Here is a 15,678-nt window from a genome sequence, read left to right on the forward strand (position 1 = left end):
CTGAAGCCCACGCACCACAATGAAGAGAAGCCCCGCTCACCGCAACTAAAGAAAGCTCGCATGCAGCAACGAAGACCCAACACCCCCCCCGCAAAAAATTAAAAACATAAAAAAACCTCAAATAAAAAAAGAAAAATGAAGACTTAAGACAGAAAACCACTATGTTTAGTTTCATTTATAACGCTCCTAATAATAAACACACAAATAAACATCTAATAAACATAATCAAGCACATTTAATTAATTTACAAACCTCTAACTCATTTTATCTAAAGCAAAGCAAAGGAGAGAAAAAGAAATCTAATTTTTAAACAATAGACAGATGTAAAGACTGGAACTGAGAAGTAAAAATCAGGACAAAAAGACAAATTTACAGATTTTCATCTTTTCAACTACTGAACATTATGATAAAAAAAAAAATGAAGCATCTTTCCCAGAAAGATACCATATTTCAAACAGTCACAACACATGACATCTAGAATGAATCATAAAAACAGAGAATATGTGATAAAGAGAATGGGGAATAGAAAGACAAAGAATTTTTAAAAATCTTTTCATTTGTTATAAAAGTTATTAAAGAAATGGAATCTAAATGAATTTATTTTAATTTCTTTTAAAACATACACAGTACCATTTCTCGTTGATAATTTTGGAGATTTATGGTCACCACAATATTTCATCTATGAGTAACATTTTTCAGATCTCTAATATCAGGGTACATCTTAATGTTACTGCATATCATAGTTTTTGTAATAACACAATATTTGACCATGTGTCTTACTTAACAGACTAAGTAATGACTATTTCCAACAATCAAGTCTACCAATTTTAACAATAAAAATATGCTTCCAATAAAGGTCTTTAAAAAACATGCCAGAGGTTTTAAAGCCATACATAAATCTGAAGGGGGAAAACTTTCTTTTGAAGTCTTGATATTTTTATTTAAACATTAATACTATTACTTCACGTAAATGTATAATTCAACAAAATGATAGCCTTCTCTAGGTCTATCAAGTATGAAAGAATTGGTAATCACACAGTATACTTATTACTGACATACACCACAAAAATATATTCCTCTAATATAGGAACACTTAGATACATGCAGTATTTAATCAGATAATGAGACTCACCTATGTTTTTTAAGTTTTGCTTCTGCATCTGTAACCTGCTTAGTAACCATTGCTATCCTGCCAATCCCATCAATTTCTACATCAGAGTTTGCTGGGGATGATGAACTTGTCTTCAGCTGATCTGATTTAATCAAACGCTGTTTCTCACGACTAAAATAATCAATAAAGATTAATAAATTATACCAAAAAATAAACTGAAATTATTTTTTAAGATGTATTCTATTTCATAAAATAAAGTAAAAATATTAACTAAGTGACTAACATATTGACTAATAACAATGATGACCAATATGCATGACCCAAATTGGCATTCAGAGCTGATAGTGTAGTTCTCCTTTGTAACAGCTTTTATCTTTTTCTAAGCTGTTTATACCTCGGTGCATCACTGCCTTCAAGCTTATAGATGATCATCTGGCTCCCCCTCCTGTGCAAGTTCTAAAAACATTAACTCTTCATCTTGGATAAAAATCATCATCTTCATTTCCCAATGCCAATAAACTGTATACAGATTAAGCACCGAAAATAGTACACACCTTTAAAGCTAATTACATAAAATGCCACTTACTTGGCAATCTCTTCCTTTAACAATCTATATTCAATCTTCTTTTCTTCAGGCAAAGCTTCAGGTGTTCGCATGGGATCATTTTCTTTTTCAGATTTTGGAGGTACTTTCGGTTTTGAAGCTTGCTAGAAAACGTTTGAAGTCAACCAGATCAAAAGCTTTTATAATCCCACACTAAGATCTATATTTTACATTATCCAGTGCACATTTATATATTTAGAAATAAACATCTTCATCATTATTTTCTATTCCGTTTAAAAAAACACAGTGCTGGCCATTAACCACCAAATTAATTGTACAATCCCAGTAAGTAGTCAAGACTTATGGTTTGAAAATAATTGAACTATTTCATATCTAAGCAACTGTTGCAATTAGGAATAGGGATAAAAGCTGTATTTAGGTGATACACTTTGATAAAAACACTATTTTCTGGTAATATAACAAAATTCCAAAACAATAAATTTCCTTAGTACAGAGGACAATTATCCACACAATTTTACTATTTTGAAAAAAGTGACAGTCAACTGGAAACAAAAAAAAAGGAGTTTTTTAATAGTTAAACCTATCTAAATTTATACACACTTCATTATATAAACTCCTAATAATACAAATACTTATTTGTATTATTTATAATTTCCATAATTCTTATTTATATTTCCATAATTCGATATATTAAAAATCTAAACCTCTAAGGTCTAATTTCCAGGAAAAACAAACAAACTTTAATGATTGTCAATAAATCTTTGCATCTTTCATTACTGCACTTACCTCAGCAGTTCGTCTTGCTTCTTTAATCATGGACTCCAATCCACCAAAAACACTATTGGTTGACTTGGATGCCTCTCCATCAGATTCACTATCATCGGAATCATTTAGGGTTACAACCACTGATTTATGCTTTGGAAGCTGCAAAGACAGTATATTTGTTACTCTTGATGACAGAAGTATCTCTATCCTTTTCTTGGCTCTACCACAATTAGCTTCATGACCTTGAACAAGTCACTTTATCTGTACGAATTTAAATTCATAAAAATAATGGGTTTCAAGCAGACAGTCTATGGTTCCTCCTGTTTATATTGTATTAATTGACTTACTTTGTCCCACTCCACAGATACTGGTTATATCCAAAAACATAAAAATATTCTATTGATTATATTCTCAGTCTCTCTAGATACTACTATCATCACTTTCTTCATTAAGTTTTATTTTCTCCAACTTTCTATAAAGAACCATAATGCAATCTAAATTAACCTTTTAAAGCCAAAGAAAAAATTAATAATTCTAATTATTATTAATAAATCTTTTTGGCTTTTGTGCTTATATATGGAGAATAAGTTTACCGAACAGAGGCAAGATTTCAACTTGGCTTTGCTCCATTTATTTTACTTTAAACCCATTAGAAAACAAGGTAGAAATAAATTGTCATTTCAATCTCCTTAATAAACATTGAAAAACATCATAAGTTCTTCCATTATAGTACAGTCATTAATTGAAAAATTATGAGCCAAGATGGGAGAAATAAAAAATATATATAATTTGCTAAAACTGACTAGACAGAAAATCTAAATGGACCAAGTTATATGGAACAAAAACTGAGGAAATGGCAAAAAATACCTCTCTGAGGAAAATAATGCTTCCCAAAAAATATTATCATGAACTCTACCAGTTTACAAGTGAAGAAGCTGCTCCCATTTCACTATTAATAAATAAAAAATAATACATATATGTTTGTATATAATAAACTAGGAGTTAGGGAATAGGACAGCAAAACTGCAGACAAATTTCTCACAAGCTGTTTAAATAACAATAAGACTAATTATTTTGTTTGTTTTTACCGAGATCACAGTTCGTGGAAGACGAGGTCCTCTGTGAAACTTTGGGTTCTGTATCCTAGGCTGAGATACTGTATTAATACTGACTATCGACAGATTGCTTCTTGGCACAGGCTGTGAATTGTTCAGAACTGGAGGTGAAGGTGGGTCACTATTACTGGATGTTTCCTAAAGAAGAAAGAGACAGATATGAAGCAATTTTAAATGAAAAGAAATTTCTGTCCCTTTAAAGGTCTTGAGCAAAGTACTATCAGACTTATCCCCACTTTACTGAAAAGCCCAATGAATCCCAAACTAGCAGAGAAAAGTAGGGCTACCTAAAACTAAGCTCAATAGCACCACCTAGAGGTTCAGGTACCTAAATTACCTCTGGCTTGAAAGCTCTTTTATTCGCTAGAGATTTAAGTAGCTCTTCTCGGAGCAGCATTTCTTCCTCTTCTTCCTCATCTGCAAAAGGTGGTTTTGGAGGCTGTTCTGGATCTTCAGGTGGAAGAGGTGGTAAAGGTGGTAGAGGAGGTAGAGGTTCAAGAGAAACACACAAGCCTTCCACATAAGGCTGGCTCAAAGGTGGTATTGACTAGTTGTTTTTAAAAAAGAAGAAATAATAATTACTATGCAAATTTTACCCATTCCAAGTGTTTATCATTAGAGTAACATTAAATTAGAAAAAGGTATACAGGTTATTACTTTACTGTAAGCATAAGTGAACTAAGAATACTGGAAATCTCAAAACTAACCAAATCCAATATTCAGCCATGAAAAAGTATAATTTTTACAAAAAATCAACAATATTTGAAACATTTAATTTATAAACTTAAAAATAGAGAAATCAAACTTTACAGTGTCTATCTGCCTAGATGACTACCTGAAAACAAACAGATAACAAAAAATCAGATACAACACTTAAGTAAAAATCAAAACTTAGGAACCAAAGGAATTCTGGGTGGGCGTAGTCTAGAGTATTTCAAGAATTAATTGTAAAGAAGAGTCACCACTACCCTCATAAAATCCTTGTGAAATGGCTTCTTCGAGATTATCTATAAAGACAATTTTACCCAAATCCTTGAATTTGCACATATTTTTGCTTCAAAGACTTTCCAGTATTTCCCTTGGCATATAAAACAATTCAAGGAAGAAAGAAAAAATAAAAATGTTTCTCTCTCACTCTCTGCTCTAATATTCCCCTCATCTTCAACTTCCTAGGAGGACACCAGATATCTACCTAGGAACTGTGAAATGGCAAGGTCCCCACTAACCTATTAAGAGAGATCCAGTGTGACCTCTAGGTTCTCTCATCTGAAATAACTTCAGAAATTTTACTTTGTGATCCCCCACTTCCTTTTTTCTTCTTTCTTTTTTTTTTTTAACAGGGGACTGGCAGTTCTTTCAAAAGGTAGGGAAAAGAAATTAACTTGCATAGACAATGCTTTTCTTTTACTGAATTTTCAAATTAAAAGTAACTATTTAATCAAAAGAGGAGAAAGGAAAAAAGTTTCTAGAAGCACCTTAATGCACTTAAATCCCAATTCCCCCTAAAAAAATCCAAAACAATAGATAATTCTTACTCTGCTTCGGAATACATTTTCTGAGGAACAAAGAGGAACAAAGAGAAGAAAGAAGGAAACATACTAAGTACTGAAAGAAAGTCAACATGAGATTAAAAATTAGCTATGACCGCCTGGAGGGGTGGGAGGGAGGGAGACGCAAGAGGGAAGAGATATGGGAACATATGTATATGTATAACTGATTCACTTTGTTATAAAGCAGAAACTAACACACCATTGTAAAGCAATTATACCCCAATAAAGATGTTAAAAAAAAAAATTAGCTACGAAAAAAATCTACCAAATGGATAGTCTGCCAATAACTAATCAACTGTTTATTCCATAGATTTCATAGCTATTAATTCTGATAAGCAATTTTGATTTTACGCTCTCTTCAAACCTAACAATTAATTACAGGCCAGCTTTTCAAAACAAATTAGAAAAGACATAAGGCTACAAAATTTTCGTAGAAATCATATCAATTCTCACTTACAGAAACCTGAGGTGGTGGAGGCAAAGAAACAGATGGTGCCGGAGAAAAATACCCCAATGAACATTCAGAGAAGAATGGTGGTTGCACTGGTGAAGGAGCTGTAAAAAAAATTTTTGTAAGAGTTTAATAATAGATGTATTTCAATAGGAATAAATTAAATTTATGGTATTTTTGAAGAAATAAAATTGCATCTAAGTAGAGTACAAGTGAGATTTTATTAATCTCCAATAAAATATTTGACTTCCATGAGACCACCTCCTTATTGTCCTTATATCATTACAAAATCAGCCATCCACTTACGCTGATATTTAGTCCCTCAAAACTCTCTACTTTGCTCTACTTTTCACCTAGTGGTGGTAACAGGGAATAGAGCAGGAAAGGCTAGAAACACACTTTTTTTTTTTTGGAAATAAACATACTTTCTAAGAAATAGTAAAACAAAAAATTCCCCTGAATCTGCCAAAGTGTCCTAACCGAAGGAAAACAGTGATGTGGTGACTCCATTCCTCCCTTCATGTGGAGAAAAGTGAAGAAATGGACTATTTAAATTGGATAGAAAGCAAACAGGACTAGGAATGAAAAGAATTACCCACTGTATTTAATTATTAAAGTGTGCACTTTTTCACATTTTAATAATTCTGGGGAATTCCCTGGTGGTCCAGCGGCTAAGACTCCCAATGCAGGGGGCCCAGGTTTGGTCCCTGGTGAGGGAACTAGATCCCACATGCCACAACTAAGAGTTTGCATGCTGCAACAAGAAGATCCCACATGCTGCAACTAAGACCCTGACGCAGCCAAATAAATAAATAAATAAACATTAATAATTCTGAAATAGTTACTGATGCATCTCAGTTAAATTGTTAGCATTTCTTCCTTGGCAGCAGCTAAAAGTATTGATAATTGCACTTTTTACTGTCAGTGGTTTCTTTAGACTCACTGAAATCTGGCAGATTCAAAGACTACTCTTGCTACTCAATAACCATACAACCTTAGGGAAAACTAAAATTTCTTCTTTGTCCCCGTTGTCTCTCAAGTCAATATGGATATTAACCACATGCCTTATATGGGGCTGACCTGTGGCCCAAATGATGCCATTTGACTATACACTGACCTTTAGAACACTTTACTTCTTAAAAACATAAATATTTGTAATAAATACGGCAAAAAGTTAAAATTTACAAAACTGAGTAGAGTACATTCTCTGTATAATAATTTTTTACAAAATTCTTTTAAGAGGGTAGATCATAAAATTATTTTATAGAAAGAGTAATAATAATATTGTCAATACTTGGGAACTACAATGAATCATCTCCAAGAACCTGGAAATATGAAAATTAAAGACTGACCAAAGAGAATTAAACTATGAAATCAAAATACAAGATTATTAAATATGAACCGAAACATAGTAACCTGAAAATGAGCACTTTTATTAACATTACCAAATCATACAGATTTTGCCTTCTCTCTAGGCACACTAAAGTAGAATTCTAGTTTAATTTGGTCTCACAATATGACCACTGGAAGAAAAACACTGATCATGTGGCCTTGCAGGTAAGTATTCTAGTTCCTAGAACACCAACTGCATTTGGTTGTCTGCCTCAGTCTTATGTGTGTTAATTAGTAAGAGAACAGGTCTCTCACAGCTGATCACCACTGAATATCAACTAAAGCGAGCCTCTAGCCCGCAAGGATGGTCATACCCTAAAATGTGCAATCTAACTGAGGTACAGCCCTAACAGTTCTAACCAGCTGATCCTAAGACACCACTAGTATCACTTTCCATCTCCCTATTCCTACAGAGTATCATCAGTGGAAGGAGGAAGGAAGCCTAAAATCAAGAAAGATCCCCCCCCCCGTTTTTTAACTAAAGCGAAGAATGCCTTAGATACAAAGAGACTTAAGAAAGCAAAGGTTTGTTTATTTGTTTTTTAAAACAGTGTTCTCACCTTTCCCACAATATTCACTTTTTAGATCACATAGTTAACAGTAAAACACTGCCTTCTTATTAAAATGCTATATAGAAAGAAATACTTAGAAATAAAGGTTAATATTACACATTTGAGGTTTGCTCTTGAATTATTTATAACATCAAATAATGTCTATGGTTGTACAGCCCACCAGCAAATCTCACTTTCATTACACATTTCTTGCAAGGTTTTGGGTAGCTTTGTGACGATTTTCTACTTAATAATTGTGAACATGCATATGTTTTAAGGTTTAGCTCATACCTGGAGAATTGGTTTCACTATCTGTATCCATAGCAACTTCTTCATAGTTATCATATTGATAAATGCCTCCTCCACTATCAGTAGGTTGCTTATCTAAGGATCGTCTCAGGTCAGGGTCTGAGGACTAATTACACAAGATTTTTTTTTAGTTTCACAATATTTTCTGTCTTAATCTATTCTTAGGCTAGAAATTACAAAACAATTAATAGTTATATTTTATGTAGAACAGTATCAATAATCATGATGATCCAGTTAGAACTGCCTATCACATCTGATTGGGGAAATTCAACACACATGACAGGTACACTGTGGTTGACATTTTACAACTGTCAGAAAATGAAACTAGCAAGTACTATATATACAGATGAAATCTCCCAGAGTGAGCTGAGCCACTAAATAATCAGCTATTCCTCTAGAAAATAAGATGACCCTAAGCTCATAAATACTAATAGCCTCTCTCTGTAAGCTAAGAAATCAGATAAATGAATTCAAGTTTTATGTAATCAAAACTATATTTAGAATATTGCCCAAATAATCCTTAACATTTTAGTTATGAATAAACTAATGATAACTGAAGACTAAAAACTCTTGTCATATGCTCGTATGTTTTCTTTTTTTTTTTACTTCTTAAAATGTTCCACTCGGAGACAGTTTATAACAAATTGAAAACTAGCAAAAACTATCTGGGGCTTCCCTGGTGGTGCAGTGGTTGACAGTCCGCCTGCCGATGCAGGGGACACGGGTTCGTGCCCCGGTCCGGGAGGATCCCACATGCCGCAGAGCAGCTGGGGCCGTGAGCCATGACCGCTGAGCCTGCGCGTCCAGAGCCTGTGCTCAGCAACGGGAGAGGCCACAACAGTGAGAGGCCCGCGTACCGCAAAATTAAAAAAAAACTATCCAGATGGATATAAGAGTAACATACAACTATTAATACAATACTTCTCTAAAAAAAGATTCTATCAAAGTGCTTTCTGGAAGTTCAAAGTATGAATACTTATATATTCCTTACTTAAGCAAACCTAACTCTTGACTTGCTACAATTAAATAGCTCTTATTCTTAAATATCCCTCTATTCTTTAATAATACACCCACGAGTGTATGAGACTACACTCGTGAGTGTATTATTAAAGCTCAGAATTCTGAAATTTGTCACTGCTAATAGCAGTAGATCAGTATTAAATCTCCAGTTTACTTCCTAACACCATCCATAAAAGAAAATGACTTAGTCATTATCAATGACTTATACATAATAAAGGCTCACAAATGCTTGATAACTAAAGTCACATGCACTAACGCTATGACTATATGACGATTTAACTTTCTTTAAAATAGTCCATATCGGGCTTCCCTGGTGGCGCAGTGGTTGGGAGTCCGCCTGCCGATGCAGGGGACACGGGTTCAAGCCCTGGTCCGGGAAGATCCCACATGCCACGGAGTGGCTGGGCCCGTGAGCCATGGCCACTGAGCCTGCACGTCCGGAGCCTGTGCTCCGCGACAGGAGAGGCCTGCGTACCGCCAAAAAAAAAAAAAAAAAAAAAAAGTCCATATCAATTAATCATGACACATTTCTAATTCTACATTACTAAAAAATGGAAAACTAATAGGGAACAGTCATTTTAAGAATAAGTCCTCACTACAACTCAGTAATGCTACTTTCTTCTAAACAGAAAATGACAAAAAAGTCAAAAGGAAGCTTTTCTAACCATAATATTATATTAGCCTTTCATTTCTTTTATTTCTAATATCTATAACTATAAAAACGACTCATTCTCAATTATAACCTACCTTCCCTTCTTCCCAAGAGTTATTTATATAATGAGCTCTATCAAACAAAAGAATGTAATACTTTTTCTTAGTTGACTGAATTTATGAAATAAGACTATAAGGACAGTTAAATTTGAGTAATATTTTGATTTTGTATTTTTGAACTCCTTACTTTACTCCTTGATCGCCTCTTTCCACCAACCAATTTCATGAATCGATTGTATTGCTCTTCCTGATTTGAGAGATCTCGAATTTTTCTGATTTCTTCTTCTCTTTTCCTTCTCTCTTCTTCTTCAGCTTGTTTCCGTTGATCCTCTTCTTTCTGTCTTTCCTGTTCTTTTTGTTGTTGTAGTTTCTTCCATGCCTTTGTTTGCTGCTTCCTCAATGCTTGTTTAGCTTTAAATAAAAAATATAGAAACATCAGTATCTATTAGAGTTAGAATTTTCTAGAAGATAAAAGAAAATAAGAGCTTTAACATTTTTTTTCATTATTAAGTCATATATACAGCTGCTCCTCTAAGTTCATTTATATACGATTATACTTTAGTCAGAATATAATTCTCAGCTCAAAACTTTCTGAATTAAAATCTAAAAACCATACTGATATAGGAAATCAATTAAAAGAATTTAACAGAAATGATCACCTGTAGTGCTAACTTTTTTGGCCGAATGTGTTTTTGTACTGGTTTTAACTTTCTGCTGTACAGTTTTCATCTTAGTCAGCTTTTCTTTGCTTTCTTTCATCACCTGCTGTTCTTTTTGTTGCCATTTTTTACTGGCTGACTGAAGAGCCAAAAGACGAAGCTGCAATTCAGATAGCTCCTCTTCATCTTCACCAAGCTTCTTTAAAAAAAGAAACAGTTGCCATTTAAAGATTCTATTATTTGACTTTAAACATATTACCAAGTCAAATCTTTTATAAGATCAGTTAGTTAGTTTTAAGGCAAATACTTAAATGGTAAATATTAATACAAATAAAATAAGGAAACTGAATAACTTACCATAGCCCTATACTCTAATTCAGTCCCTGTAATACAAACAGAAGATCAATCTGTAGAGGGTATGTGTTTATATGTAAGTGTGAAGGGTTAGAAGGGGAGAGTACAACTGATAATGAAAAAAAAAAGTTAAGGGTTAGAGATTGGCATTTAACTGCCTCCCAAACAGGAGTAGAAATCTGATGGCAGTGAATGCAAGAAGAAATCAACCCAGGGGAGGTAAGGAATGAAGAACGAAGTGGTTCCATAATCATGTGTACTTGTACTAGCCTTACAAGTACTACACAGAACAGGCACAGTGAATGTCAAGATACAAATTTGCAAACTTTTTAAAATATATATTTTATAAATCTTTTATAAATCTTTAAATCAGTTTTTTTTTTAAGAAGACGTTGATGAAGCATGGTGTTTTTTTTTTTAAGATGTTGGGGGTAGGAGTTTATCAATTAATTAATTAATTTTTGCTGTGTTGGGTCTTCGTTTCTGTGCGAGGGCTTTCTCTAGCTGTAGCAAGCAGGGGCCACTCTTCATCACGGTGCGTGGGCCTCTCACTATCGCAGCCTCTCTTGTTGCGGAGCACAGGCTCCAGACTCGCAGGCTCAGTAGTTGTGGCTCACGGGCCTAGTTGCTCCGCAGCATGTGGGATCCTCCCAGACCAGGGCGCAAACCCGTGTCCCCTGCATTAGCAGGCAGATTCTCAACCACTGCACCACCAGGGAAGCCCCCTTTAAATCAGTTTTAAAGGAAAAAATATGTAAAGATTTGCTTATATTAGAGCATTCCATGTTCTAAAGCTACAGATATTTATCTGAATATTGAAAATATTTTGAACACCCAAGACTTCTTCAGGGAAGCTAAAACAGGAAAACAGTTTAGGAACAAATGTATGAGAACTTTTTTTCAATTGAAGCAACTTCTTAATTTTTTCACTCCACTTTTTTTGAGTTAACTTTTAAAATTATTCTATTCTGTACATTTTAGCTAAAATATAACTGAAAATGTCAGGCAACCTAAGCAGAGGTTCTAAATTGGAGTCCATGAGACTTTAGTGGGAGAGAGATAAGGAGTCCTTTGGCATCCCCATTCCTTGAAGTTAAATACAAAGCTGTATGTGTTTTTCCTTTATGTGTATATATGGAAAAGGAGGGGCGACTCAAAAGAGGCTAAGACTCAAGAAGGTTAAGGCCCGCTTACCTAGTAACTTTCCCTTATAGGTGAATTGTAATTACATTTTTAAAATCCAATAAATTATTTAATTCTTAAACATAAAAAAAAACCCAGTGGATCCTACCTAGTAGTTTAACCTTATATAGACTATTATAAATCTCTAATTAAACTACCAACACATATTTCAGTACTTCAGTTTAACCAAGCCAGGATACAGTTACTCTTTCCTTTTTTGGGAAATATATGTAACAAATGAGCTTAAAAATTATCATGAGTCTTTTTTACTCCAAGTCACTTAAACGTATCAAATTCTACTGCTTGGTACTGAAGACCTACAGCCATGCTATCCAAAAATGGGACCAACAAGCCATGTATGGCTATTTAAATTTAGCTAAAATTGAATAACAACTTTATTTCCGCAGCCACACTAGTCACATTCCAAGCGCTTAATAGCCACATGTAGCTAATAGCTACCATATTGGAGAGTGCAGGTATAGAACATTTCCATTATTGTAGAAAATTCTATTGGACAGTGCTAATCCAGAGCTTAAGTAAAATAAAGCTATCATTACTGTTCCACTGAGACTTAAAAGTCTTTGATTATCTTTTGCTACTAACCCTTCTGGAATGAAAGAGACCACTGATTCTGTCATTCAACTATATGCTACTTAAAGCAGCTACTTGATCAGCAAGAGCACTGAGCCTCATTCAAACTCCTTGTTCTGACGCCTAAGTCCTATGTAACTTTAGGCAAGTCACTTAATCTATGCACATGAATCTTAGTTCATCTGTAAAAGAGATGTCAACCTACCTTACAGAGTTATTCAAAACCATACACATATAAATGCACGCACGTGTATGTGCACATGCGTGTGTATCTATTATATTATCATCCTTAAATTCAGGACCCTCTCTTTCCTAAAGCTTCTAGGCTCTTTGCATCATTTCAGTTTACCCATAAAAAGCATAAAAAACTGAAATCTTAATAGAAGAAACTGCAGATATTTCAGATCTCTAATTCAACAAACAAAAGGCTTGGGCCAGTGAATACCTATTACACGTCGAACACAGTGCTTGATGCTCTTGTACTTTATCCTGCTGAACCTCACAACAACCCAGAGAACAGATGACATTAAACTCATTTTGTAGAAAAGAAAACAGAGGCAAGCAAAGCCTAAACAGCATACACAAGGATCACTCAGCTAATAAGAGGAGCTAGAATTGGATACCAGGTCAAGGTTTGTCTAACTCCAAAGCTTTCTCACACAGCATAATCCCCCAAAATTAGGAAAAGAAAATCTGTGGAGGAAAATGAGAAGTTTCAAAATCCAAAAAAGCAGGGCTTCCCTGGTGGCGCAGTGGTTGAGAGTCTGCCTGCCGATGCAGGGGACACGGGTTCGTGCCCTGGTCCGGGAAGATCCCACATGCCGCGGAGCGCCTGGGCCTGTGAGCCATGGCCGCTGAGCCTGCGTCCGGAGCCTGTGCTCTGCAACAGGAGGGGCCACAACAGTGAAAGGCCCGCATACCACCAAAAAAAAAAAAAACCAAAAAAGCAAAAACATTATCTATAGATACATATAACATTTCAATTAAATTAAATGTAATCTAATTGAACCCAGTGGAGATACTCCAAGATGTCTCTCCAGATTTTCTTATCTTTAAGGCTTATATCCAAATGAAGGTATAGCAATGCTGAAAAACAAAAAATGAGTGAAAAACAAGACAGAATTTCCCTTTCAAAAGAACAGAGTAAAGCAGTGCAAGAATCAGTCTTACAGAGATATCCAATCTCACAAAGCAGTATCTTACCTTTTCAGATAGAATATCTGAGGCACTAATTCTTCTCGTTAAATTTTGTTCCTTATCTTCTAATCCTTTAAAATAAAACAGCATATTCTGAATGCTTTAAAATGTTGCCACAATCAATTTAAAATGCTATATGATATTTACTAGTATTTATTTTAAACTGTCTCATTAAAGGGTCTCATTTTCTCAATCTCTCAACCAAAAGGAAAGAATGTTGTTAGAGAGAATGAAAATCTGAACAAACTTTCCACATCAGTCTCATTTCTGAAAGTTATAATGCAAAAACAATTCAAAATATTAAATTATAAATTAAAACTGCACTATGGTAAGAATGACTTCTGAACTAAAAATAATTATTTCAAATAAGAACAGAATTTACAAAGCAGACAGACAAGAAACAAAGCTTCATTACTGAACAGATAATACACAGAAAAGAATATGTGATGATTAATTCAGACCTCAAAAGTTGAAATGAATTCAACATTTAGAGATTGTATTGGATTTATTCATTAAAGAAATGTCTTCGGGACTTGGCCAAAAAGTAGAAAAAAAAAGAAATGTTCTCTATTTATGCAGAAAAGCATCAACAGAAGTAGGTTAAGTATCAACCAAATTAAGTCCTTCCACACATTTTCCAGAATTCTAGCCTTGGGCCCAGATTTCTGATTAAGCTATTACAAAATCTTATTTATATATTATCTAATCTATGACAGCTCTACAAATTACACAGTAAAGTTACAGTACATATATAATAGTACTGAGAGAGGCACTTTCATAGCTAAAACAGATTAAGTTAAAAACTAAGAAAATCTTTTCTTAAGATGACACAAATAAATTTGCAAAGCTAGGATTCAACTAAGTCTAAACTCCAAGCCTAGTTTTTTTTTCCATAATACCACTACCAGTATTCCAAATATCCTAATTTGATTGCTCAAGACCTACTGATAAAAGAATAGGCAACTTATTCAATACATAGAAAAATTATTATATCAAGTACCTAGAAAAAGTAAATGGAAGGCAATCACCAAACTTTGAGTTAGGTCAGTTCTGCCATAAGGCTTGTTTTGGAAATATGAATTTGTTGCAACATGATTGATATATTAGAAAATAATCTGAGGACAACACAAATTTCACATTTGCTTACGTACAATTTGCGTCCAAGAAACACTAAGAGAATGCAGAAAGCTGCACCCAGGTGATCCATGTAGGAATATACAAATCCCACGCATGGTGATCAATTTACCAGCTACTTCAGTTCACTGTATATGCACACCCATCCCCATCTGGTGTTGCAACTTACTGTCCAATTTCAAATAACCTTCCTTGTTCTACTTCACAGTAACTCATAAGCTGCAGATCTACTTCCACAAGCACATTTTAGGTCTTTTCCAAGGTAAAGTGACATATTTATTGTAGTATTTCAAGCATTTTTACCCATTTAATGTGTAAACCTGCATTACCGTTTTTATTAGATTCCAATCTTTTTTCATGTGCCACTGACAAGGTTTTTGAGTGTTGTTTTCCCTAACACCATTTGCCCCTAGCCCTGTGCCTTTTATTGTGCAATTCTGCAGTGTAGTGATTTCCAGGAATGCATGTCACCTTATAACAAAACTGACCATACTTCAAAGAATAAGAGAATAGTAATAACTATTAGACAAAAATGAACAAGGAAAAAAAATAAAGACAGACTTTCCACAATAAATGTACAAAGAACTTTTCTCCTATACTATGAGTCATTAGTCATGAGAGTTTATTAGTTGATGAGGCTCTCTTTCATCTATAAAAGATGGCAGCACCTCCCTTTAAGGGAGCATAGAGGCAACTATGCACTAAGCTGGCAGCTACCTAATGAGCACAATGTCACCTGAAAAACAAGTACAAACCGTAAATTTCAGACCATAAATCTAACTTTACACAAAGATTAATAAAAGCAGGTTATGATTTAATTGACCAAACATGTAGTTTGGTCCTTCTGTCGTACCACTATCATGGATCTCTATAAAAATATTTCTATTTCAATTCTTACTCAATACTTCCGAAATGAAAATTGGTCTTGTGCAGTCATGCAGTATTTTTAAAATTATTACCTGAAATTCTAAACCGAGCTAGAGACAGTCAGGATATAGGTGGTAGCTAAAACCATAATAAC

General features: G+C 34.2%; 1 protein-coding gene across 2 annotated transcripts in view; it reads right to left on the reverse strand.

The window, feature by feature from the left end:
• Positions 1–15,678, reverse strand: part of ZFC3H1 (zinc finger C3H1-type containing) — a 49,380-nt gene that overhangs the window by 23,097 nt on the left and 10,605 nt on the right. The window contains exons 3-12 of one of the 2 annotated variants that reach the window (XM_060025245.1): positions 13,530–13,594; positions 10,200–10,395; positions 9,728–9,951; positions 7,792–7,915; positions 5,564–5,661; positions 3,894–4,103; positions 3,530–3,694; positions 2,463–2,600; positions 1,698–1,819; positions 1,133–1,282 (exon numbers count right to left, since the gene is read on the reverse strand). In XM_060025245.1, the coding sequence (XP_059881228.1) occupies positions 1,133–1,282; positions 1,698–1,819; positions 2,463–2,600; positions 3,530–3,694; positions 3,894–4,103; positions 5,564–5,661; positions 7,792–7,915; positions 9,728–9,951; positions 10,200–10,395; positions 13,530–13,594 (1,492 nt within the window). Of the gene's footprint in view, positions 1–1,132; positions 1,283–1,697; positions 1,820–2,462; positions 2,601–3,529; positions 3,695–3,893; positions 4,104–5,563; positions 5,662–7,791; positions 7,916–9,727; positions 9,952–10,199; positions 10,399–13,529; positions 13,595–15,678 lie in introns of both variants that reach the window. The other variant, XM_060025244.1, reaches the window with a different exon arrangement.

The sequence above is a fragment of the Delphinus delphis genome, chromosome 11 (genome assembly GCF_949987515.2).
Source record: "Delphinus delphis chromosome 11, mDelDel1.2, whole genome shotgun sequence".
Taxonomy (NCBI): Eukaryota; Metazoa; Chordata; class Mammalia; order Artiodactyla; family Delphinidae; genus Delphinus; species Delphinus delphis.